Source organism: Exophiala spinifera (genome assembly GCF_000836115.1).
Source record: "Exophiala spinifera strain CBS 89968 unplaced genomic scaffold supercont1.5, whole genome shotgun sequence".
Taxonomy (NCBI): Eukaryota; Fungi; Ascomycota; class Eurotiomycetes; order Chaetothyriales; family Herpotrichiellaceae; genus Exophiala; species Exophiala spinifera.
In genome coordinates this window covers 3,070,560-3,094,542 of record NW_015622517.1, presented here as the reverse complement: position 1 = coordinate 3,094,542, position 23,983 = coordinate 3,070,560, and the positions used below count along the sequence as shown (strand labels likewise).

The following is a 23,983-nucleotide window of genomic DNA, read 5'->3' as shown; positions in this document are numbered from 1 at the left end:
GAATCTCGCCGGGTACGGGACATGATTAAAGCGAGCTTGGAAACAACGACGTCTCTTTTCCTGGGCAAGAGTCTGGACGAGACTTCTCTTGCCATGGGCGGCGGTCGTCATCTCCCTGGTGTCGGCATGGTAACAGCTTTGACATTCCAGTCGGGACTCCATCCAAGTCCCAGCATCGAACACCTCGGCACTCAGGAGCCAACGATCCGCAAGTCTAAAGAAATCGCAATCCCGCAAGAACCAAGGTCTAAACTGGTGGGAGTATAATGTGATTACCGGGTCCGAGTTTGAATTCTTAGGCGGCCTTGAGCGATGATAGAGCTGGGCACAAGCGTTTACGTTACCAGCTCATCTGGGTGACAGTCCATTCTCCCATCGCCAATCCCAACCACGGTCTATTCCACCATCCACATAATGCGCATTCTCGTTACAGGAGCGGCAGGTTTTGTCGGGCAGATTGTCTCCAAGGAACTCCTCGGCGACGAAGCACATCAGCTCATTCTCACGGATGTCGTTGAGCCAGCCGTTCCGCACGGGTCAAAATATCCTAAGCATGCCAGATGCATCAAAGCAGATCTCCTGGAGTCTGCCGCCACCTTAATCCCGTCGGGGCTTGACTGTGCGATCCTTCTCCACGGCGTGATGTCCTCGGCGGCCGAAGCTGACCTGGAGCTTGGATATCGTGTCAACGTCGACGCTACGCGGTCTTTGCTGTTTAACCTAGCAAAGAAGTGTCCCGGGGTTCGAGTTATCTATGCCTCTAGCGAAGCTGTGTATGGAAGTCCCGTACCCAAGAACAATGTCACCGAGGCAGATTTCCCAACTCCAGAGATGTCGTACGGCTGTCAGAAGGTCATATGCGAAACGCTCATCAACGACCTCACACGCCGGGGCATGATCAACGGCTTCTCGCTTCGCTTCCCCACGATATCTGTCCGCCCCGGGAAACCAAGTCCCGCCATCTCAGCGTTTTTATCCGGCATCATACGCGAACCCTTGAACGGTCAGACGTGTGTGATACCGTTAAAGGATCGTGCCTGGCGCCATTGGATGTGCTCTCCCAAGACACTGGTGCACAATATACTCGTCACGGTGCAATTGCCATGTGACGCACTCGAGCCGCATCGGAGAGCGGTCAACGTCCCGGGCTTCGCGGTGACAGTACAAGACATGTTGGATGCTCTTGCGGAAGTCGGAGGAAAAGACAAGTTGGCTTTTGTTCAGGAAGAGGAACGGCCGGAATTACAGTCGGTGTTGTACTCTTGGGCAGATGACTTTGATAACAGCCTCGGACTGTCATTGGGTATGAAGCAGGATACCTCCTTTGTCCAGTCGGTTCGTGACTATGTCGAAAGCATGAAAGAAGCCCCTAGGCTGTAGCATGCTACATGTTATCTAGGCCGTGCTAGACATGTATACACCGGTGGTAGAGTGTTGAAGAAATGAATACTTGCGGGAAGACTACGCTGTCAGCGTACGTGCTTCACGCACCGTCATCCTGATCTTCATTCCTCTATTTTCTATGATGGGTCCAGCGTCTACCAAAGCACAGTCTATGCCTTGCCGGTGGACATCAACCAATCCATGTGGTACTCCACCACCGCCTGCATGGCCTTGGTCTGTTCTTCTAGCACCTTGGTCAACGGCACTTTCCCCGTCAGCTCCCCTTGCACCTGCGTCCACGCCGCTGCGACCGGCCCGTTGATGTTGACCTTCGCCATTCCGTACGATATGCACTTCTTGAGGAGCTCCTCCTTGAAATAGTCCTCGTGTGCCCCGTGCAGCACCAGCCTCACCCGATCGCCGACTTGCTCGTGAATCCTCGCCAGCCTGGGAAAGTCCAGCTGGGGGCCTTTCGGGCCGTAGACCCCGTGGACGTTGCCGAACGCCGGGGCGAGCCAGTCTATCCCCAGACGGACAAATTCCTCCGCCTGCTCAGGCGTCGTCAGGATCTCCTCCATGCCCTCCGTGTCGGCGATGCCGTCTTCCGTCCCGTTTATCCGGCCCGGCTCGCACTCGGTGACGATGCCTCGAGCGTTGCAGTACTCGACGAGCTCTCTGCTCAGCCGCATGTTCTCGTCCCTTTCGTAGTGACTCATGTCGACCATGATGCCGTCGTAGCCGCCCAGGTCGGCCGAGCGCTTGATGATGTCCGGCGACTGCGCGTGGTCCATGTGCACGCCGACTGGTACCGTGGCCTTGTCCGCAGCCTCGGCGGCGGCGTGCAAGAGCAGACCGTCGGCGAACTCGATCGACCAGGGAAACAGTTGGATCAGAGCTGGAGATCGCTTGGCTTCGGCAGCTCGCACCGTCGCCAACACGGCCTCGAGATTGTAGCAGCAGACGGCCGGAATCGCGTATTTGCCGGCATAGGCAGCGTCGACAATCGCTTTCGCGCGGTTGTCCTTCAGCCTGGCTGCAACACCGTGGTTTCCGTTCACTCCATTCGTTGCCATGTTGGTCTGTATAGTCTTGAGCACGAAACACGCCAGAACCACAGACAAGTTTTACAAACGAGAATTTTAAACCGACCGTAGTTCGAGGCTTGAGGGGTAAGAATACTCCAAACTGGCGAAACCGGACCGGTTGCTCTGCAACTCAATGCCGACATTGTTGTTCCCTTGGTCGGTATATCATTGACAGGGGGCGGAGGAGGAAACCGCCGGGCGTGGATCCTGTGCCGCGTCCGCATCTCAAGGTGGAACTCCCGAAGGTGCGACATACGGCCCTGGCAGATACGGCCCTGGCAGATATGTGCTAATGCGGCTTTAAGACAGATTCGACATTTTTGTTCTCTGGTAGTTCGATATGACAATGTAGACATTCAGGTAAATGGTCAATAGAGTCCGAGATTGCACCACTGCGTGCCCCGTCTGCCAGGAGCTCGGCATATTGTCTATGTAAACCTCCAGCACAGACTCTATCCAGCTTCTCAGACCGCGTGTTGCTAACAGCGAGAGATGGCAAACTCGGCACAGAGTCTATGCGGTATCCTCTACGTGCGCAGTACGAGCACTGCCTCCGACCTTGGTATCAAACACCACCTTTTCCGACTGAATAGCATGTTCTTCGACCTCTACGACATGATCTCCAAAAGCCGCTGCGATCTCTTCGAGAGTCTTCTGCTTGGTCTCCCTGCGCAACTGTTAAGCATGTAGATTATCAGGCGTATGGAGTGGCATCACTTACGGGAAATAGAGGTAGATGAGCACGAGATACACGGAGCAGCACCCGACAAACACATAGTAGTAGTTCTCTTTGATGTTCTTGAATGCGCTGGGTCCAGCCTCGGTCACTGTTTACCGCCGTCAGCATGAAAAATCTGGACCTATCGGGAGCACAACATACAGGCCACGTTGACAGAGTAATGAGCAAAAGCTGCTACGCCCATGATCTTATTGCGCAGAGCCACGGGCAGTACCTCTGCTCCATAGAGCCATGTGACCGGATTGATCAAGCTGTCTGCAGTTGTCTTAGTCCAGGGAACGCTTCGATGGTGCATGGAGATACTCACAGTATCCGACGGTAAAGACGTAGATGCCGAGGATCGCGAATCCCTTACCGACGCGGTTATCAGTATTTTGATAGACGTGCTGCATCACAGCGGCATAGATCTCGGTGCCAATTGTCCATGCCACGCCGAGAAGAAGCATCCTGCAGAAAATCAGCTACGTCCGATACAGATCAGGTGGATAATACTCACTTGCGGCGTCCCCAGACATCTGGGAGGAATCGAATGGAGATGGCGCTCGACAAAAATGCACATGTACCCCAAACTGCCGTCAAGGCTAGTACTGTTTTGCTTTGGACGCCCAGAGATTTGTATAGACTCGCTATTTGGGTGGTGAGTGTATTTCCTTACGTTTCAAATAAAGGTCGCCTACTTTGATAGTACTGAATAAGATGTGTCAGCGAAGGGCATCGGCAACAAACTTAGGGGGGGTTAACATACCTGAATAACATTGACGCCCGTCACGGCTGTCAGGACTTGGACTGCAATGGACCTAAATCAGGTGAGCGTTCTCGTCGTTTGAATTGTTTGTCCACAAGAACAACATACACCAAGACACGGTGGCGGTAAAGCTTGAATGCTTCTCCGAAAGAAGGGATCTGTCTCTCGTGCTCAAATTCGATCTGGGATTTCATAAGACCAAACTCTTCAATGGCTTCTCGTGATTCTAGATCGCTGCGGATCTTGATAAAAGCTTTGCGTGCCTCTTCGACTTTACCCTTGCGAAGCAGGTGGCGCGGTGAATTAGGCATAAACGTTACAAGACCTGTGAACATGATGACTCCCCATGGAATTTGCAGGCCAAGTGGGAGACGCCATTGTAAGGTTCCGTACGGGGCATAGTTGCAAGCGTATCCGACCCAGTTGGAGACCATGATTCCCATGGAGAGACCAACCCCGGATAGACCACCGATCAAACCGCGTGACTTGGGATTGCTGATCTCGGAGAGGTAAATTGGGACAGTCGCGCAGAGAGCCCTAACGGTGTAAGGAGTCGTCAGTTTCCCACCAAGTAGTAAAACAATCTGGACTCGAGTGAGGCCATCATCGACGCATACATACCCAACAGCTATTCCAGTCAGAACCCGCCCTGCAAGAAGCATCCCGATGTTGACTGCTGCAGTCTGGATGATGCAACCGATCGTGACAATCACGCACAACAACTCCATGAAGCCGATTCGGCCAAGCCTGTCCGCAATGGCGATCTGCAGAAGAGCACCCACGGCTTCGCCAGCTGTGTAGATGGCGCCGACCTATTTCTAATGAGCATTCATAACTCCACAGGAGCTCGCTAGAGCGGGATCATGATACATACAGCACCAACGAGACCGGGATCTGGATTGTTCATGTACTCAACCCAGCTTTTGTGGGCAATGGCTGTGTTCTCTGTCAGCCTCATCGGACTCACGACTCAAGGAGACTCTACAGACTAGTCGTCACGATTCCCGTGTCGTACCCCTGCCAATATAGGTGTCAACATTATTCTGCTAGTAGTAGCAACGGCGACTTACGTAGAGAAAGGTGCCCAAGGAAGCAAAAAGGGCAATGCCCATGCTATATCGGCTGCGTGCCATGATGTTGTTTTGGCCCAGGTGCACGAGGATGTAAGACTCAGTCTGGAGCACGGGGGGCAGGACAGGATGCCATGTTACTCATATCCATATGGCTGGACCTTCTGTTGATTGGAACACAAACGAAATCCAAAGGTACGTGTAAGCAGCACGTCGACGGGATGTTCATGCCCCGGATTGCGGGGAAGCCTGGAGGTTGTGGGATGATGTTGCGGCTCATTGTCACTCCGGACTCAAAGGCTGTCCCAAAACAACGCCCAACGTCGTTGCGTCCCAGAGATCCAGTCTCGGGCTGAGGTCTCTTTCCTGGAGAAAAGGGGGCATGCAGCTTGAGGAAAAAAGAAAGAAAACTTTGTTCCGGGTAGGGTTCCTCTGTGCTGAGCTAATTAAGACAAGACCCAATGTTGACTCGAGTAACTGAGGCACATTTGTTGATTCCTCTGATGGTCCGGATCGTGCAGAAGACAGCGGGCCACGAAGCTCCTGTGGTTGTAGCGGCGTGAAGGGAATTAATTGACTGACTAGTTAGAAGTAGAAGAGCCGATGGTCGCTATATCTACGTGCGATCATGTAAACCATTGCACCAGTCGGAAACAAGTATCTCCGATGCTCAACGCTAGAATCACATTCTCGGAGCATCAGCTAGATCTGTACTGTGACATGCGCAATAGGCTGCCTCTCAACGACGGATGCTGTATGTCGTGTAAAGGTTCGAGAACTTGGTCGTCGACTGTCCGAGGCCCTCTTCATACGGTTTTCCATCTGCGGAGAGCAATGAACAGAGCTCGAGAAGAGGAGGCGCAGAGTCATCACATCCAACTATCTGCCATGTTGGCTATACACGCACCAGGCGCCGACGAATGGTCCCTTCACCAGACCGAAGCTTTGTCGGGAACCTGATGAAGGCCCAGCAATCGTACTGAGCATCACCTAGATAAGTCTCATTCAGTCACGGAGATGCAAACTCCTTATCAAAGCAAACCCTCTGAGCCAGATATTTGATGTTCAGGGGATGTGTGGTAGGTACGGGTACTATTTCCACTCACTGGGTGAAGGGGAATAACTCAATTATCCACGTCAAATTGGGATAAGGACCTTTGATATAACGGGAAAAAAGCTACCCAGGCAATCCGTCTATGTCGTCTTCGATTTTATCAATTCTCCATGTCATCTTCATCTCCAGCCAGACCGTTTCCAGACTAGAGGAGGTGATCTAATGCCTCTCGAGCATCTCGTCACTCAAAATATCCCTCAAACAACCACTTCATCTTCTCGGTGGCTTGTTTACTCCGACCGGCGGGTGCCGTGCTGATACCGAACTCCCGTGCGCCCTGGAGATGAGTCGCCTTCACCAGATCTTCGTGTTCTTCCTTCGAAAGCTCATCGAGCACCGCGGCAATGAAGTGTCGCGCGTTCAGGGCGTTGGCGCGCATGTGGCCCATGACCATCTCCACCGACACGTCGCCAGAGTCATGCCAGCACTGAGAGGTGGATTACGGTTAGCTCTGAATTCAGTACTAGAGTACATCACGACGAGATTTATAGAATGCAACGGTGGATGAGTAAGGACGTCTCCAGATTGGAGTAGAAAATCAGGCCAAGAACAGGAACACACATACATCGTAGTCTGTACTCATCAGGATAACCTGATATGCAATCTCTGCTTCAGCGGCGAGTTTTGCCTCGGGCAATGTAGACATGTTGATTACGGTACCGCCCCAGCTTCGGTACATGTTGGATTCGGCGCGGGTGCTGAACTGAGGTCCCTCTGTGTCATGAAAAGTCATATTAGCAATCGCCACTCGCCACTGGCAATCTCGGTCTTTTGCTTTATTTCCTCTCCTTTCGTGTCGTTCTCATAGTGTTCAAAATCACCAACGTAGAGAGAAGATTCGAAACACAAACAACAACGATGATAATGCAAGAAGACAGGACGACATATGACAAAAGGACCGAAAAGGGAAAACGTACCCATGACAATAACTACACCCTTATCATGCAACACCACCCCTTCGCCCTCGAGACTATGTCCGCACTTCCTCACGACGTCGCCGACGCGGTTGTCGAACGGATCCGCAAACGGCACGTGGACCACGAACCCATCCTCGAAAAAGGTGTGCGGTCTGATCCCCTTGGTACGGTCGATGACTTGGTCCGGCACCACGAAGTCGCGCGGCTTGACTTCCTCGGCGAGACTGCCTGCCGCGCTGAAGGCGATGATGCACCTGACGCCGAGTTTGCGCAGTGCGGCGATGTTGGCGCGCACGGGGATCTCGGACGGATTGAGCTCGTGGTGAACGCCGTGGCGAGCGAGGAACGCCACGGGGATCGGTTTACCTGTCGTGGGCGACGGGTGCTCGAGGACCGTGATGGGGGACGACGGCGCGCCCCAGGGCGTGTCGACGTTCAGGACCGCCGCCTTGTGGAAGTGAGGGAGGTGTTCGAGCCCCGTGCCGCCGATCACGGCGATGTGGATTTTGCCTGGCGATGAGAGAAAAAAGCCGTGTCAGAAAAGGAAACCATGTCATGTAGTAGTACCCCGTTCGGCCCCCAATAGATGATGGACCGCGTAGGAACTTCCAATCCCCTTTTTTTGGAAAGGGAAAAACATCATAGCTGAAAGCCGAGTGTGCACGAAATACGTGCGGTTCGAGGGGAACAACACTCAAGATCAAATCGGGTGCAGGTCTTTGTGAAGAGGGTGAACATCAGGAGGAAAGGCAAGGACCTTGGGGCGACCAGAGTACGAACCTGGATAGCTAGTGGGCACGTCTTCTTGTGCTGTAGACATGGTGCTAGATGTAGATGTCTCTTGATGTGGCTTTTGCCAGATGCTTCAATGCTGACCAACAACGGATCCAGAAACTTTTTATATTCAACGTCGTCGAAAGTCTATTTCTGGCGAAAAGCTGTCAAAATAGATCGAGGATGTTACGGGTTCTGGGTCCAAAGTCGGCTTTGATGATTCACGACAACCAAGACCAAAACAGTCGGCGTTTTCGTATGATATTCGTCAATCATAAAAACTCGGAAATACTACGTGGTACAACTGCTTCCTAGAATCGACCATCCCGCTTCGGAGGAAATTTACTCCGAAGATTTCCCGCCCAGCCAAAATTCAATGGCGCAATAGTGGCCGTTGATAAAACATTGCACTGAATATACAGGACCTATCAATGAACTCCATGCTCCATCGTGCTGCATACGTATCAAGCTTAGTCTGTCATAAGCATTCATAAACCTCCTCCCAGCCCAGAAATTGCGGAAGAGCACGCATCCCCTACCGCCCTTCACTGAGCCAAGGATTCTCCTCATCATCATAAGGCTCATAGGTCGAAGAGTGAGCAATCTCTTTCAACAGCATTGCACTTTCGACTGTGCTATTCATTGCGACGCTCGCGGCGACCACAACTGCAGCACCGTGCTGCCGAGGTTCCACGGCTGTCGTTGAAGTCGTAGGCTGAGAGAGACTGAGGTCGAAGTCGTTCTCAGAAGCAGAGGCTGCGCCATGATTGGAGAAGACCATTGGGCCTTGGAGCTGGGTGCCGCCCAGCGACACACCTTGATGGGTGGCAACATGTGCGAGTAGATTTTTGCTCCCTTCAAAGAGACCAGCTTCGTCACCCAGCATCGTGCATATCATACACCGAAACAACGAGCGGTCGCTGTCTCTCTGTTGCCGCACGTGTGATTTGGCAAGAAATAACCACCGATAGCGAACACCATCCGCATATTGCCGGATGCGATCATCAATCTCATAGCTATTATTCTTTTTCAGGGCTTTGGCCGCAAAGTTGCATTTTGTGCTGGCACATTTGTAGGCAACGTCGGTATGATATGTGCCTAAAAGAATCCGGGACAATGCCTTCTTGGCAGACCCTCCGCGAAGGTCATGGGCATATTTGCAAAAACCACCAAAATTGGTGATGGGATACACAGTAGACGCCGTGGACAAGCTTGAGACGGCCGACATCGTGGATAGAGCTGTCGACTGTCTCGAAACAGTCGGGACGTGGCCTGGCTCGGTGTTCAGGCGGGTGGGTGGGCGCGTGGGCTGCAAAGCCGAGTCATATGTACCTACAGAAGATCGACTACCAGGGCTGGACCACGGAGAGGTAGAATTGTTCAAGACAGGAGTGTCTTGCAGTTGAAACAGGCCTTCTCGTTGGGATGGTCCAGGTGAGTCATTTGGCAAAGACCCTGCGGAACTAGTCGTCACCTGGGATGACCGGTCAATCTCTGAGTTGGTCTCTCTGCGACGGAGCATTCTGCCTAAAGCACTCGACCTTCTGCCATTTTGCTGCAATGGCCTAGGGGGTGGTTGCTCTGGTTGTGCTGCTCTCGGCTGTTGTGAGGAAGGCTGTCGATCAGGGGTCACCGCAGTTGCGCTGGCTCGTGCCGTCTGGGAAGGTGTTTCTTCCTGTTGTTGTTGTTGCAGGACATGTCTCTTCCGCTCTATTTCTTGCGCCAACATGCGCCTTTCTAGCTTCTGAAGTTCAATGACTGCGTTGAGGCGGTTCTGGGCTGAGGCATCAATGCACTCTTCAAAGTCGATGATGCTATCGTCGACTCTGGCTTGTGCCAGGCCCTCCAAGAGAGCATTTTGAGTATCGACGGTTATCTTCAGCAGCGCAATGATCGCGATGGCTGTTGTGAGCATTAGCAGTATTCAGCCAGCCAGAGGCAAGTCATACTGTCTCCCTGGTCAAATGTACCCTTCGCAAGGACTTGTTCTATCTCTTTCTTGCCGTTCTCGATCGTTTCTTCAAGGCGATCAGTGGGCGGGAGGGCATCGTGGGCTTGTCGACGAGCCTTGATTTGTCGGACGATGCGGGCACCGGCGTCATAGGCTTGAATCAGCCCAGCAACGCAACTCACTATGGCGAGAGCCTCGCCGACACCAGACATAGTGTGGCAGAGATAAGGGAGGGTTTTGTGTCACTTGCAATCAAGCCAATGGTGCAGAAAAGAGAGGTAGCTGCGAGAGAAGCAGAAGCAGAAGCGGAGGACAGCAGACGATTATCATTGTGTCGTGTGAGGCTGTGCCTCTGTTCTGCCAGTGTGATGCGTTTCCCATGAAGGCCTGCTAAGTACTTTTAGCGGAAAGCCACAAGCAACTGTGCATGGGTGGACGGGGCTCTGTCCTGCAGGTTGTTGCAGCCGAGCAGAAACAGGCAGACCAGACTTGACCGAAATGGGGCGTTGGACAAGCGTGGGATGCATGGCCCCAAGTGCGACCTCCTGATGCGCTGAGAGAACAGTGAGCAAGTCAGAGATTGTGTCTCATCTCACTCCGGGGACGTCTTCTCTCTGTCGCGACGGAATTCGAAGGTAGAGAGATAAACTGAAAGTCAAGTGCTGATGCGCAGAGTATAAATAATTGTGGCTGCCACGAGGTTGTGCTCGTTTTGGCAGAGCCTCAAATTTTGCCGAGTGTCTGTCTGTTTAGCTACCAATAAATCTTTTTTGTCCGGGGGCATCTTTGTCATAATCAGCGGCTGAATTATTCGACCACAACAATCAAGAACTATTCAGCATTCATGTCATCGTCCTCGTAACTTTCCGCAGACGTGTCAAGCTGGAATCATGTTCGAAGTCCCGCAAGCAAAAAGAATAAAGAGAGAAGACCTGTTCCGACACGATGACAGCCCAGCCAGCTCGCGGCCTTCGTCGAGGTCGTCTCCCAACAACCGAGACGACGTAGAGACAGAGGATCCCGTTCGACCCAACTACGGTTTCGAGTATGATTTCATCACGCCACAGCCCGAGCAGCAGCAGCGGCCGAAGAAGAAACATGCAGCAGACCACCGTCAGGCCCAGGATGATGCAGCCGAACCCAACGACAACCGCCACGACGACGGCGATGAAGATCACCAACAAGAAGCGGAAGCAGAGGCAGAACCAGAATACCAATTTCGACTGTTTACCTCTGCCGCTCCACCGACAACGCAACCTTCTTCGCAACCGAAAAAGGCCACGATCCGTCTGAGCGCGACACCGCCGCCCGAGGAGTTTTTCCCAGAGTCGACGACGGCTCTATCACTTGAGACCGCAGGCTTCGTCCGCCCCAACCGCCGGGACGACTACTACTTCACGTCGTCCCTGCCGGCAGATGTGACGAAGACGCTGAAATCGCAATACGCCGACACGGCTCTCTCGACCTCTGACGTTCTCGCGCGCGCGGGTTCCACGAGATGGCCCGGGACGGCTCTCCCCTGGCGCTGTATCCACGTAACAACAACAACAACAACAACAACAACAACTCTCAAGGTCGGTTCCAATCCAAAGGGGACAACAGTCGTCGATACTTCCTCGTTTTCTTCCTCTCGGGCTGGACCTTCTTCTTGCCATGGCATCGATTCAAAGCGAAAAGGGCCTTCTGCTTCCGCCGCCGCAACAGCCTCGATCGTTGTTCAACGACCTCGACCTCGACCATCCAAAAAGCGCCGCATTTTCAACCGTCGTCGCCTCGCCCTCCGCGCCGAAATGGCCTTGAAGGCTGAAAAGGCCGAGGAACTTGAGCGTCAGAAACGCACGCGACGAAATCGAGAGAAGAAAGTCAAGCGAAAGGAGAGGGAGAAGTTGAAAAAGCAACTTGAACAGAAGCAGGAGGAGCAAGGATCAGACGAGAAGACGAGATAGCTACCTGCTTAACCTGGTAAATAATCATCACCATCACCATCAGTGCATCAGTAATTCAAGAGTACCAAATTGCTCGCTTGCTAAAACGAGAGTCGATAGTCTCCAACCAGGAAAGCGTGCATGAATCATGACCATAAAAGCTATCGAAAAAAAGAGAGTATAACTCTCGCTTGTTTCTACTTCAAACCCTTGTTTTCTCTCTTTTTTTTGTCTTCACGAACACCATAACCCAGACCAACCAATACCGATACCGATACCCAAAGGCGTTATCACTGCTGGTTATAGACTCTCCAGGTCATTGTTCACGTCTTGTTCAACGTCACTTCACTAATGCGTCTGTGCAATCGCTCCCGCCATTCTTTTCCTCATGAAATCAAAGAAAGCAAATTGACTTGGCGTAGCACCATACTCGTACACAAATCGACTGGCCATATAACTTCCAAAAATACTCTTGAGATAGTTGCCCGGCACACGCTGCAAGATCTTGTCAAGCCCGACCTTGGCTTGGAGTGTCTTGGGAAGTGCCTCTTTGAAGACTGCTAGACGCAGAGGCTCGTTGTCCCACAGCTCCTCGAAATTCTGCAATTCCTCGTCGAGCTTGGTGATGGCTAGGGACAATTGATCGGATAACATGGATCGCGGTACACCGGTCTTCTCATGTTCTCGCCAGATGGCTTCGAACTCGAGCCGGGCGTTGTTCTGAATCGTTTCTTGCACTTCCTTGACGTAGGTCTTGTAGAATTCGGGAACAGTGCCATCCGGGTGAACACACATGTTCTCGATGAAGCCCTGATCGTCAAATGAGAGACTCGCCAGAACCTCGAGCGACGATGACGTGACGCCACCCTTGTTGGCAGATGCGTCCTTGTACAGAATGCAACCAGCCTTTTCGAGTCGGAGTTTTGCATCTTGCGTGATGAAGAGATTGGCACCTTCGACAATATAGGGAATCGTGCATTTTCCGTCAACGATGAGCTTGCTCGCCGTTTGCAAGTCGATTGACTCTGGACGACCACCACATGGAACGAACAGATCGTACACGGAACCGTCACGGAGGTGGAAAGTGTTTCGGAATGTCATTCCGTTGTTAACCTTTTCGCCAGAGGGCAAGGTAATGTTTGTGTCTTCGACCAGAACACGGTAACCCTCGGGCGACAACTTTGAAACGTCATATTCTGAGATCATGACACGCTTCTTCGCTAGACGGACAAGCTCTGCACGGTCCAAGCCAGCAGGATCCACGAGGACCCCAGCTCCGTCGACAATGGCTGTGTACTTCTCATTGCCCAGCAGAATTTCGTTCGAGCCCAAGTCACCATCGGGTCCGCCAGTTTGCAACTTTCTGACCTGGCTTGGGTCGAGACCTAGCTTGCGATAGATACCAAGCACATATTGGCGAACAGACAAGGTAGTCATGCCATATGAATCATGAGGAATACCACCGAGTTTGGGGCTCTTGCCGGTGAAGAACGACTTCCACCATGGTGCGCCTCGGTTGCGGGCGTGCTCTGTGGCCCAGTCGACAAGATCAGCTGTATTCTCGTCAGGACCCATGAAGAGGATTTCTTGTTGTCCGTGAAGGTCAACGATTGGATCCTTGATGCCCGGGCTTGTTGGCTTGAGAAGAAGGTCCATGATACTGTCAATGTACTTCTCAAATGCCACACGGGCCTTGTCCTGGTGGTTGAAATCGAGTAGGATGACACCTTTCGAGCCGCCCTCAGGTATGTCTTTGTTCTTTCGTTGCTGGGTGTTTGCCAGGTTATAGTTCTCATCAAATTGAGTTCTGGCATTGATAGAATAGAGTTCCCTGTTGCGAGACTTGACAATTCGGATACCTCCACGAGCAATGTCGCGGAAGCGCAGGTGGAACCCCCTGAATTCTGATCCAATGATTAGGAACATGCCGTACAACGCTTGAGGATATTCGTGCTCGGGTAAGAACTCTGTACTTGGTTTGAGTCGAAAGCTGAGAGCAACCTTGGTAGGTGTATAGAAATTCGTCTTCAAAACTGCTCGGTTGAAGGTCAGGAAATACTGCATGACCATCTCGTCGTGCTGGTTGTGGACAGTCCGGGAGATCAAATCGGACAAGCTATTGTAGTCTAGAACCTGCTCGACGTTGAGACGGAGGTAACTCAAGGTCGGAATGAAGTCGTCTTGTTCTCCTCTGGTCTGGACATAGTGGGTATTAGCAAAGGAGAGATAGAGGTTTCTGATGAGGTCGGGGTATTTGTTGATGATCTCGAGGATGTACTCTGAAGTGAAAGTTTCTGTCCGGAGCCGCTTCTTAATCTTAGCCAGCAGCTCAGCATTGGTGTTACTATCTCCCTTCAAAGCCGCAACCAGGGATGTATATTCAGAGCCCAAACGGTTGAGAAATTGTTGCACGAAGATATGAACGCAGTGGGCGTAGATGCTCTCCTGCAAGCTCAGGTTCCCACTTGCAAACTGGCCTTGTAGTTTGTTCTGGGGGATACAGAATAGCAAGGATACTTCCTTGATGATTTGATGAATAGCTGCCTCGATGGGGGGATGCCGAGACTTCGCGATGTCATTGCTTGCAGGTTTGAGGTAAAGAGATATGATCGTAATGCCGTTTGAAAACTGCTCCACATACTTTCTTGAGCTGGTAACTCCGTAATAGTGATAGAGATCAGACAGAGCGCTGTAGACACCCATGGCAGAACCCTGTCGGTATGCGATGACGACTCTTTTCTCTCTCGTGCCCTGTATATCGAACATCTCGATGACAGGCCCCGTTCGCTGAACCGCATATGTGATGATCTCTTGGTAGACCTCTTTCGTGTTCTTGGTGGCTTTCTGCAAGAATCTCTTTTCCCCAATTTGTTCCAAGTCTGTCTCATCTGGGCTTGGGTTGGGATTGTTGAACTGACACTGGTAGACGAAGTAGCAGCGCAGGGACTGTTCCGGGTTCTCGGGCAGGGCATTGTTCGACCGGAAAGATTCGACTCGATAGCTTCTTGCGGGTGTAGATCCGTCAATGTACTTCTCGTCGATTCTCTGCTCGTATCTTGGGCCTTTGATCATACTGATTCCGGGCTTGCTTGTATCAATGTAAACTGCATGATCTGCCGCTTCTTTGGCCAACTGGATCTCCAACTTCTTGTCGTCCCGCGCATACGCAGCCAGTTTGGCGGCATATAAGGAGAGGATGTTGCTTGCGACGGCCTCGACCGATTCGGTTGAGAAGTACATGTCATCGATGCCGAGTGCATTGTAGAACCATTCCGTTTCCGACGCAATGAATTCGGTAGGCAGGAAGCCTTTTTCTTCGATGAGGTCCATAACTATTGTTCGGTTAGTACTTCCATACACCCCTTGCTAACCACGACGCAGACTTGCCTTCTTCCATCTGGGCTTTCTTGCCCTCAAACTTGGGGGCCACGTAGCCGGGGCCATTGTGATCTGCTGAAAGGGTACGATGCAGGGAGATGTTGGAACTGGATGCTCCTGGAACACCAAGTAAAGTTGGTTGCGGTGAGGGTTGCCGGCCTGGTGTCCTGACGACCTGGTCGACCAGCTTGTGTCTGGCTGCGTTCAACACGCCGTCCCCATTGACAACTTGACGATCCATGTTTGCTGTTGGAGTGAGCGACAAGTCTCCGGCGTGATGGACCGGAATTGACGCACGAGATGGAAGTAGGAGAGATGAAGGGGATGATGTAGGAAGTATTTGAAGGGGCTCAATGAAGTATTTCTCGCTCAGCTACTAGCATTTGACGGCTGTGAGGGCCGGTCAGCCGCAGACAAGGTAGAATCGATCTGAACGTGTTTGGTTGACGTGGTTCAGCCACAACTTCCCTTCGGATGCCGTAAACACCCCTTGCGCGGTTATCGTCGAATTGATCCAAATTCTGACCGGCTGAAACACGGTGCTATATGTATCGATTACAGATCATGATGCCTCCAACTACGAAACGTGTCCCCTAGCCCTCGCTATTTATATCGAGGACCATTGCGCAAAGTTTTCCGCGACTTGCATCACATGGTTGCAGATATTTGAGACTTCGGGGCGACTTCAGAATCTAATTACGCCAGTGCCCTAAGCTGCTCCCCCGCAATTGGATCGATGCGCCACTCAACGCGCATCAAGCCCAGAGTTTTTCAGGCACCGGGCTGTAAAGTTGCCAGATGCATCCTAGTTGCTCCAGGGACAGAGCAGAGTCTTTCTCGATGAGCCAGTGACGCGGCTAGCATCGGGGCTCAGCGGGCTCGAGCGGTGCTGGTGTGCAGCGTTTGGGCCAGTGACAAAACGTGCTGAGAATAAAGTCTGGCGCAGAATGCGCAGTTGACTAACACAATTAAATGTCGCAAGGTGCTGCAGCTGTAACTGGATTTGCTAATCCAACAATGTATTGCTCGACCCGTGTCGCCCCCGTCCCTCTCCGCAATTGAAGGGCCTGGGGCAATGAGAGGCATTTATGTTACTTTCTCGTTACGAAACAAACAACAGAACTCCGATCTTTGCTCTTGCGACCCCGGAATCAACAATGCAATGTCGCTTTAGCGATGCCACAAGTCAAATCAAATGTGCGGCCTATGTTCCACGGCTTCCTCCTCCGCGTGACTTGCGAGTGAACTCCTCTCCCCCTGGGAGTCACCTGCATCCACCTCTCCGTCCTTGTCCGGGTCATAAGACGCGATGGTTCTGCTCTGAGACCGGGCCTGTGCTTTGATGGTCGGAGGTGCCGGCTTACAAGCCTCATCTTCGTCGATGGAGTGTCCATGGTCGGGATAATCTTCTTCGAGTAATCCACCATGCTCCTCTTCGGCTCCATGCTCCCTGTTGTCCTCGTCGTCCTCTCGAGAGGCCTTGTTGTCCTTGATGAAAGTGTCGATAATGTAATATTGTAGTGCGTTCATGATCAGTGGGAAAATGAGCATGACAAAAGCAATCTGGATGGCTTCGTTGCCTTCTGTCCAGCGTAGAGCCCAGTCACCGACTTGGCCCAGCCATGGACACAGCTGGAAGATGAGCAATACACAAGCCTTCATTCCCAGCAATCCCAAAAAGTAGATGAGACACTGCTTCAGCCACCAGGTGGCCTTGGGTGGCGTTCCATAATGCCCGGATTCTATTGACTCTTTCGGTCTTGCGAGAGGGGTGTAACTCGCGCCGATAGTCAGGATTCTCAGTATGCATATCAATATAGGGATTCCAATCGTCGTGTCAATGGCCAGGTTCAACAAGTAGAAAGAACAAGGATTGGGGCTGTATACATCATTGATCCCGGTACCGAGGGTGCTTGCTGCGGCCTTTACGAGGCTTCGTTCGATTTGTCCAGAAGAGAACATAGACATGAGTAGATTTGCCAGATGTAGCAGGATGGACCCTACGACCTGTTTTGAGGCATCGAAAGACCAGATCTTCAGAGGTCGCTGCGGCCTTTCCCGCCATCTTTTGTACACTAGAGACAACAGGGCGAGAGCTCCTAGAGCACCTTGGACAAGAATGGCAAAAGGACCCAGTAACTTGCATTCGCCGCTGCTTTCGTCATCCGCGTCGGTGGTTGACGCGGACTCCAATGGGGAGGCCGATGCGAGAGGGAACAATGAGTTCTGTGTAGCCGAGGCTGCAGCAGTCGCTATGCCAAACATCACAGCAGTGGAGGTTGTCATGATGTCCGAGAGCAGAGGCGACGCTTGCGATTCTGTAGCAAGCGCATGGTGTATTGCCGCGGAAGAGGGGAGGAGGTCGGGAGGCTGCATGTGCGGACAGAGGGGGGTGTCAGGAGGGTTTCGATGGCTATAGCACGTTCATCAGAACCAAGTCACTGATTCTCAGCCTGCTGAGAATTCCTGGTCGGTGGCGATTAGGCAGTGAAGAAATATCACCAGAGGGGAACGACAAGAGGGGGCACAGCCCTTTGGTCAAGTTGCGCACCCAAACAGGGTTGCAGGGGTGGCCAAAAGCCAAAACGTGGTTGTATGAGGCGGGGAGGAATGCTAGTACGCCAAGCCATCGTCATCGAGCCTTAGGAGCCTGTCAGACAACCCTTATTGCAGGCATACTACAGTATGTACTTACCTCACCTGCCTAGGTAGGTAAGGTCAAGGGAGTCAAAAAGACCTGTTCTTCTCCGCTCTCCATAGATGTAATCTTTGGCAGTCGTGGTAGAAGTTTCAGTGAGCGGAACCTCATTCAATCCGAGTGTTAAGCTCTTCTCGTCTACATTTGTTCTCTAGCAATACAAAGAAAGCCCGAGTTCAGATCTAGATCTGACTCAAGGAAACCAATCGTTAGGACCACCACCAAAAAGGCACGTCTCAAAGGGTATCATGGTGCTAGTCATCTAGCAAGCTAAACCAGAACGCCGTCTTCATTTCTGTCGTTACAGATCGTCTTCTCCGTTTTCGTTTCCAGGGTTCATTCTTCCAATCCTGTCGCCTGAGCCCAACCAGTTTTTGATCACGCAAGGCGCCGATTCGGGGCCCTGACATATCTTCTTTCTTGAAAGGTGCTTGAACTTGGGACCGAGGGGTCCATTGACATAATGGTACTGTCCCGCAAAGCGATACTGTCTCTTATCGCCCAGTGGATAAAACTTGTCTCCCCAATGGCCGGCAAAGTGGAACCATTCAGTCGGTGCACTGGGTGTCACATTTGAAGACCGTAGATTTTCGGTCTTGTAATCATAGGTATAGGCATGGGAATTGAGCGATGGGTCCCAAAGAGGACCACGGTCAGTCAAATCGTGCAGAATCCCCCAGGGTAGGACATATGGGTGTGTTCCCGGAGTGGCATACATTGCATGGGTCCCGTAGGCTGAATAAATGACGGGCCGTTTCCCGAGCTTCTCTACAGCTTCGTAACTGTACGCGGATCCAAAGTTATGTTCACTGAAGAACACAGCCCTCGGCTTTCCGTGCTGGAATCGCACCACTGTGTGTTCCCAGTCGCCCACATGGTTACCAAATCTCACATTCAGTACCACATTACCAAGGTTGAAGCTGTAAAAGAAGAACCAGAAGGCGTCGACGATACCATGCCCCTTATTGATGGTGACTAGAACAGCAGGAGCATCACTTCGGCCGCCACGGATTGTCCCGGGCGCTAGACTCTCGAGTACCGAGCGTTTGAGTTCCATATGTCTTTGGCGTGCTGCCTTCTTGGCATCTGATTGGCCGGTGAGCGATTCTCGAAAATCGGCCAACATCTCCGGATTATCGAGGTTTGGCGCGAACCAGTCTTTGAGATCAGTCATTGCATCTTTCAGACCTTGAAGATAGGTCCGGCCAGGGCGGTGTACCCAGCCGTCATTGTCATCAAGAGGGTCCTCGGGGTTGGAAGGCCTGTTCGGGATGTTTTTTTGACCCTCCAGCCATTCCGGCCGTTCTTCAACATTATCTTTACTTGTCAGAAAAACCCATTCGCCATCCTGCCACTGGTTCAATCCGTCCAAGTCGTTCAGTGTTGGATGCTGCTGGTCTGACTGCACCGCTGTGTAGTTGAGAGTAGGAATGATGTGATAGAGATGTTCTGCAATATCACATGGCCAGAATTGTTCGCCCGAGTAGAGATGAACTAGCGGGGCATATTCCATGACATAGTCTGGAATCTCGCGAAGAACGCGCTCATCATCTGTCCAATCTTCGGGCCTATCATTTCCTTCAGTCCAAGCATGCTGCCAATCCCAATCCGGTGTGTAGTCCACCATCTTCTTGGAGTTGTATTTAATCACAGGGCGGCGTCCAAACCTTGTCGTGTCGGAAGCGTAATGTATATGTGTCCCGCCACAAACACCAAGCCACCGACAGGCCTTTCGATCCAGCCATGACTTGGAAGTAGCCATCCATTTCGACTCCTCTTTGTCCTCATCTTGCCATATGAACGCTTCTGGATGGGTGGCTTTCCAGATGCTGTTGATGCACATATAGGAGATGATTGTGGACAGAACGCCTATAGTGGCTTTGGTTTTGGTGCCACCCATCTCCTCTCCCTGTAGTTCCTTATCCGTCACCGATTCATAGATGGGTTGGGGGTGTATATCGGTCCCTGCAGTATAGGAATCTACAATGACCACGACAGACTCGTCAGTTTTGACATCGGTTGGGCCGTTCGTATTCAAGAGCGCCTGCGCAAGAGGGAGGGAAGAGTCGTCGACTGTCGGGCTGGCCGAAGTCTGAGAAAAGAGAAGAGCAGTGAGAAACGAGGCTGCCGGCGCCGAGGTATATAGTGGGTTTGTCAGCCCGGAAAGCGAGGGAGGATGATGATGATGGAAGATCAAAGACACTATGCAAACGAGCCGGAACGGTTAGCCATATAGTCACGAAGGGTTTAGATCTGACATGAAGACCAGCTATGTGACTGGACCAGGACCGGACCACCGCTGGGCGTCAACCGGGCAGAGGCCCATCGAGGCTCCCAGGCGGGCTATCAATAACCGCATTGAACAAACAGCAGACTCAAAATGGACAGCAGGGCGGACATAATGACTGAGCGACGCTCCGCCGATATGCCACCTCAGAGCCGCAGTCCGCTGTTGTAGATGAATAATGCCATAAATATGCAGTTCCGCCAACATCCGTGTGTGACGCAGGAGGAGTCGCCTTGATCCGGTGCCGTGCGAAGGGGACAAGGAACGTACTGATAAGCCTTGATTGGCCCACTCCACCAAGAAAGCGAGGGGCTTTGTACGAGGGTTGGGAATAGTAGCGGTCTGAAGTAACCTAGACCAGTGAGCTGTACATCTGACCAGGGAAAGAATCGAAAAGTATCAGGGTTTGAAAAGGATTTGAGAAAGGCGATTGAAACAAAGGACGCAGTCCCCGGGTGGCTATGATGTGATCCGGATGTGCAGGAAGAGTGATGACAAGACACGGAGAGGACGAGCCTGAAGCCAATATTCTGGCTGATGAAACCCCAAGTTGGCTTTGGCGTTACGATGACATCGTCCAGCGGAATGTTTGGTCGACTTGGGGCCACTTCCGATCTGACACCAAATACAATAGGCTATTCTTGTCGCGCCCGGAAGAAGCTTCAGCTTTAGCCTATGGCTCACTAGTTAGTTAGGCTTACTGGCCTCAGGTTCTTGGACAGTTGAGCAAGGGATCCGCAGTCCGATCCTCCCGCCAATACCGCATTCTGACACCATCAAGCCCCTTCCAGGTAACTTCATTCTTGCTCATATTCGCGCTCTGAGGAGCTGACACTCTGCCCCTACGAAGGCCACGCTGAATGCATGTTTCTATGACCTTGGCGCTGGTCAAGTTTGGTCCTCGTAGTCCGTGCCCGTAATGTGTGCATAACGAAAACGACGCCTGTTCCTCGCCGCGTCTCAGAATCGCTGGGATCGTTTTTTCAACAGCGCTTATGTTACAAAAGAAACGAGGTAAGTCACCAGATCGGCCCCGGGGTTAGCTGCTACCGGCTACCATTGTCTATTGAGTGCCCGAAGCTTGGTCAGTACCACTTGCAGAAGCACCATTCATACAGCCTGTCTCTTATGGCACTGCAGAAGTCGTGCTTCCCAGCGGCACGCTCGCTCTCGACGAAGCACTGTCCCACCCCCACCACCGATGCTACTGGCCGCTGACGCCACGAGCCGATCGAAGTTGCTGGCTGTGGCAGGGGTCAAGGTCACACGTGCCGGAGGATTGATGGACGTTGCTTCTGTTGTCGGGTCGGTACAGACAGAGCACCCAGTCGAACGTAGATGTGCTGGCGGTCGATCGAGAATCTTCTCCAATGTAGCAAAACACGCCATTCAGGCTCACTGTTGATGCTGCGACGACAGCTCCAGGACATTTACTGAACTCGGGAGCGAGTGATTTGTCTGGTTCAGACTCAGGAACTTGTTGACATGCTTACCTAGCCTAGGCACATACCGTGCTCGTGGGTATTCTCCTGCCCCGGATTCGAATTGGGATGCTCGTGCCATGCATTGCTCCGTCTCTTCTGAAGTTGCAATGGTGTGTCTAATGACTAACTCGAATCCGTAGTGAGACGGCATGAAGTTGTGCTCTCTCACTCGTAGACTTTGAGGTTAGGGTCCGACAGCTGGCGTAAACTAGACAGTTGCCGAGATGAGTATACAAAGACGTCTATGTCGAAATCCCAATATTGAGTTAGGGACAGACCAAGTTGTAGCTACCTGTGTACTTCAGTCACGCGGGGCGCGTTCGTCATGATCGCAGACTGAAGATTGGAGCCCACACAATGATCTCCAGACCGCATCTCGTTCGAGTCGAAACGAAGCGCAAAAAGGCACTTCAAAGTTAGGCTCCAATTGCTCCGAGGCAGCCTGATGGTCGATCACGTTGTAAAGTCTATTAAACAGTCGTGACACTTGCGCCTTTAGGTTTAAGTACTAAGCGAGCGTGAATTCGACCGTTATTTATGCACACCATTTGGCTGTGGGCTTGTAGTACATTTCGGAACAGGACTAGCTATGGAAGTCCCAAAAGAGTGCTCCTTGTTGCACTTATGCAAAAGAACAGACCTCTCATCATTTTGCGCTTCGTTCTTCGTCTTTCGTTTTACTCTCAGACTTGCTTGATATGCCACTGGTTGACAGAAAGCGATTCGCTGTACGTGGGTAAAAGGGATACGCTGAGCATGCCGGATTAAAGTAACGCCGCTTAATCGTAACTCTCATCGCGCCGAAGCTCACGTGATGCGTTCTACAGAAACCTCTCCGACGATATCATTTCAAGTCACCAACCTGCCCTGCACCAACCTACTATGTCTCAGCAGAACGAGACGTTTTAGTTCTGCCATATCCAGATTGGCTGTGGAGATTGTTGATCGTGCCATGTTTTCGGACGATGAATTCGAATATGAGTACGATGACAACGAGACAGAGGTAGGAAATGCATGATGCCAAGTGCGCTTCCTTAACTTCTTCTGGCCGTTCCTTATGTTCTCTTGACAGACATTCTTCGTGGATCTCGACCTCTCTACCTTAAATTCCAGAACACGCGCAACCGTACCTGGGGGCCAGAAGCCAGCTGTCCCCGTCAAACCAGCAGCTGATGACTCAGTCCCGCAAACACCCGACAGATTCGAAATAGCGCAGAGCCCACCAGGGATCCCGGTCAATGGCGATGACGATCTGGGAGCTCAGGACAAGCCCAAAAGATCAGCCGTAGAAGGTGATGATGATGATACGTCCGCCTTTGGGAGAGATATCCAGATCCTGGACTTTCCATCGACAAATCCGGTAGTTTCATACAGGGGACAGGTATACAGCTGCATGTGGACAGATATGATCGGCACCAACATGTTCTTCACAAGCCCTGGCTCCATGGACAGACCCCTAAGACGCACAGACGCGTACGACCTGGTCGGAATATCACGGATCAAACTTGTTGCTGAACATGCAAAAGTCGCCAAACAGCGCCCGACAGATGGCAGCAATGTAGGTGTCAAGCCGGCCATGTCTGAACATGTCTTGGATGGTAGTAGCCTTGGGGACTTCCATCGCTCAAGTCCAGTCATAAACGCTCAAATCAAGAAGCAAGCCTCCTTTCTAGAAAAGTTGATGGACATCAAACGGCAACGTGGAGAAAGAGACATCGTGCGTGCTTATGTCAACGAGGACACCGCCATGGCAGGGGGCCTTGTACTTGATGGAACTACGCGGGATGAGCTGGAGACTTTGAGTCGGAAAGTACTCAACGGAGATGGAAATGCTCTTGCACAGCTTCAAGAGATCTATTCTCGACTAAAGGGACAAGACCAAAACCCCCAAGAAAACGCCCCGACACCTTCCAGTCAAGGCGACTGATATGACAAACTCTGTGTGCTTTTGCAACAGCTCAGTGTTGCTCAGCTGGAAAATTCAACAGGGGCAAGATATTGCCATATTAAACCTAATACACGATGTTCTAGAAGCAAAACCCAAACACTGCAGGATTCACCACGCTTCCACCAAACAACACAGTACCCAACGCAATCTGGAGCGAGGCGGCCGAACTAATGGTCGTGCTTGTCGCGGTTCCAATGCACTGGAGATGGAGGTGGGGGTGGAGGCGAGTGCTCAGGCAATTGTCTGCGCTCTGAGTAGGAGGCATATTTTGGTCGTGGGGAAGCCTCAACCGCTTTGCGGATATCTCGGCTGGAGGTCTCTGAGGCGAGGACAGTTGATCGGTAGGACAATCGTTGCATGGTCTCGGAAGGCATGTTTCCGTTCGGCGTAGGCGGGCCGTAGGTGTTGGAGCTGTGATGCTAGATGGCCACCATCAGTGCTCTGCAAACGCTAAGCAGGGAATGAGGGACAGCTCTACTTACTGG

At 52.0% G+C, this 23,983-nt stretch overlaps 12 protein-coding genes across 12 annotated transcripts; 4 read left to right on the top strand and 8 right to left on the bottom strand.

Moving 5' to 3' along the window:
• Window positions 1-21: 21 nt before the first annotated feature.
• PV08_07682 (uncharacterized protein) lies at window positions 22-267 on the top strand (the record flags this gene model as incomplete). The annotated part of the gene is made up of 1 exon (XM_016382011.1): window positions 22-267. One exon carries the CDS (start codon window positions 22-24, stop codon window positions 265-267), a length of 246 nt encoding a protein of 81 aa, XP_016235113.1.
• Window positions 268-414: 147 nt separating this feature from the next.
• PV08_07681 (uncharacterized protein) lies at window positions 415-1,380 on the top strand (the record flags this gene model as incomplete). Its single annotated transcript, XM_016382010.1, has 1 exon — window positions 415-1,380. One exon carries the CDS (start codon window positions 415-417, stop codon window positions 1,378-1,380), a length of 966 nt encoding a protein of 321 aa, XP_016235112.1.
• A 173-nt stretch (window positions 1,381-1,553) lies between these two features.
• Window positions 1,554-2,456, bottom strand: PV08_07680 (uncharacterized protein; the record flags this gene model as incomplete). Its single annotated transcript, XM_016382009.1, has 1 exon — window positions 1,554-2,456. The coding sequence occupies one exon, from the start codon at window positions 2,454-2,456 to the stop codon at window positions 1,554-1,556; it is 903 nt and encodes a 300-aa protein (XP_016235111.1).
• A 525-nt stretch (window positions 2,457-2,981) lies between these two features.
• Window positions 2,982-5,085, bottom strand: PV08_07679 (uncharacterized protein; the record flags this gene model as incomplete). Its single annotated transcript, XM_016382008.1, has 12 exons — window positions 2,982-3,135; window positions 3,190-3,295; window positions 3,349-3,462; window positions 3,515-3,654; window positions 3,704-3,833; window positions 3,885-3,894; window positions 3,953-4,004; window positions 4,061-4,489; window positions 4,574-4,764; window positions 4,827-4,888; window positions 4,942-4,969; window positions 5,023-5,085. 12 exons carry the CDS (start codon window positions 5,083-5,085, stop codon window positions 2,982-2,984), a joined length of 1,479 nt encoding a protein of 492 aa, XP_016235110.1.
• Window positions 5,086-6,317: 1,232 nt separating this feature from the next.
• Window positions 6,318-7,873, bottom strand: PV08_07678 (methylthioadenosine phosphorylase; the record flags this gene model as incomplete). Its single annotated transcript, XM_016382007.1, has 4 exons — window positions 6,318-6,563; window positions 6,702-6,850; window positions 7,054-7,563; window positions 7,834-7,873. 4 exons carry the CDS (start codon window positions 7,871-7,873, stop codon window positions 6,318-6,320), a joined length of 945 nt encoding a protein of 314 aa, XP_016235109.1.
• Window positions 7,874-8,362: 489 nt separating this feature from the next.
• PV08_07677 (uncharacterized protein) lies at window positions 8,363-9,990 on the bottom strand (the record flags this gene model as incomplete). The annotated part of the gene is made up of 2 exons (XM_016382006.1): window positions 8,363-9,729; window positions 9,777-9,990. 2 exons carry the CDS (start codon window positions 9,988-9,990, stop codon window positions 8,363-8,365), a joined length of 1,581 nt encoding a protein of 526 aa, XP_016235108.1.
• Window positions 9,991-10,668: 678 nt separating this feature from the next.
• PV08_07676 (uncharacterized protein) lies at window positions 10,669-11,724 on the top strand (the record flags this gene model as incomplete). The annotated part of the gene is made up of 1 exon (XM_016382005.1): window positions 10,669-11,724. One exon carries the CDS (start codon window positions 10,669-10,671, stop codon window positions 11,722-11,724), a length of 1,056 nt encoding a protein of 351 aa, XP_016235107.1.
• Window positions 11,725-12,051: 327 nt separating this feature from the next.
• Window positions 12,052-15,322, bottom strand: PV08_07675 (uncharacterized protein; the record flags this gene model as incomplete). The annotated part of the gene is made up of 2 exons (XM_016382004.1): window positions 12,052-15,035; window positions 15,064-15,322. The coding sequence occupies 2 exons, from the start codon at window positions 15,320-15,322 to the stop codon at window positions 12,052-12,054; spliced, it is 3,243 nt and encodes a 1,080-aa protein (XP_016235106.1).
• Window positions 15,323-16,272: 950 nt separating this feature from the next.
• Window positions 16,273-17,457, bottom strand: PV08_07674 (uncharacterized protein; the record flags this gene model as incomplete). The annotated part of the gene is made up of 1 exon (XM_016382003.1): window positions 16,273-17,457. One exon carries the CDS (start codon window positions 17,455-17,457, stop codon window positions 16,273-16,275), a length of 1,185 nt encoding a protein of 394 aa, XP_016235105.1.
• Window positions 17,458-18,080: 623 nt separating this feature from the next.
• On the bottom strand, window positions 18,081-19,679 carry PV08_07673 (uncharacterized protein; the record flags this gene model as incomplete). The annotated part of the gene is made up of 1 exon (XM_016382002.1): window positions 18,081-19,679. The coding sequence occupies one exon, from the start codon at window positions 19,677-19,679 to the stop codon at window positions 18,081-18,083; it is 1,599 nt and encodes a 532-aa protein (XP_016235104.1).
• Window positions 19,680-22,502: 2,823 nt separating this feature from the next.
• PV08_07672 (uncharacterized protein) lies at window positions 22,503-23,477 on the top strand (the record flags this gene model as incomplete). The annotated part of the gene is made up of 2 exons (XM_016382001.1): window positions 22,503-22,553; window positions 22,623-23,477. The coding sequence occupies 2 exons, from the start codon at window positions 22,503-22,505 to the stop codon at window positions 23,475-23,477; spliced, it is 906 nt and encodes a 301-aa protein (XP_016235103.1).
• Window positions 23,478-23,665: 188 nt separating this feature from the next.
• Window positions 23,666-23,872, bottom strand: PV08_07671 (uncharacterized protein; the record flags this gene model as incomplete). The annotated part of the gene is made up of 1 exon (XM_016382000.1): window positions 23,666-23,872. One exon carries the CDS (start codon window positions 23,870-23,872, stop codon window positions 23,666-23,668), a length of 207 nt encoding a protein of 68 aa, XP_016235102.1.
• Between the last annotated feature and the right edge of the window lie 111 nt (window positions 23,873-23,983).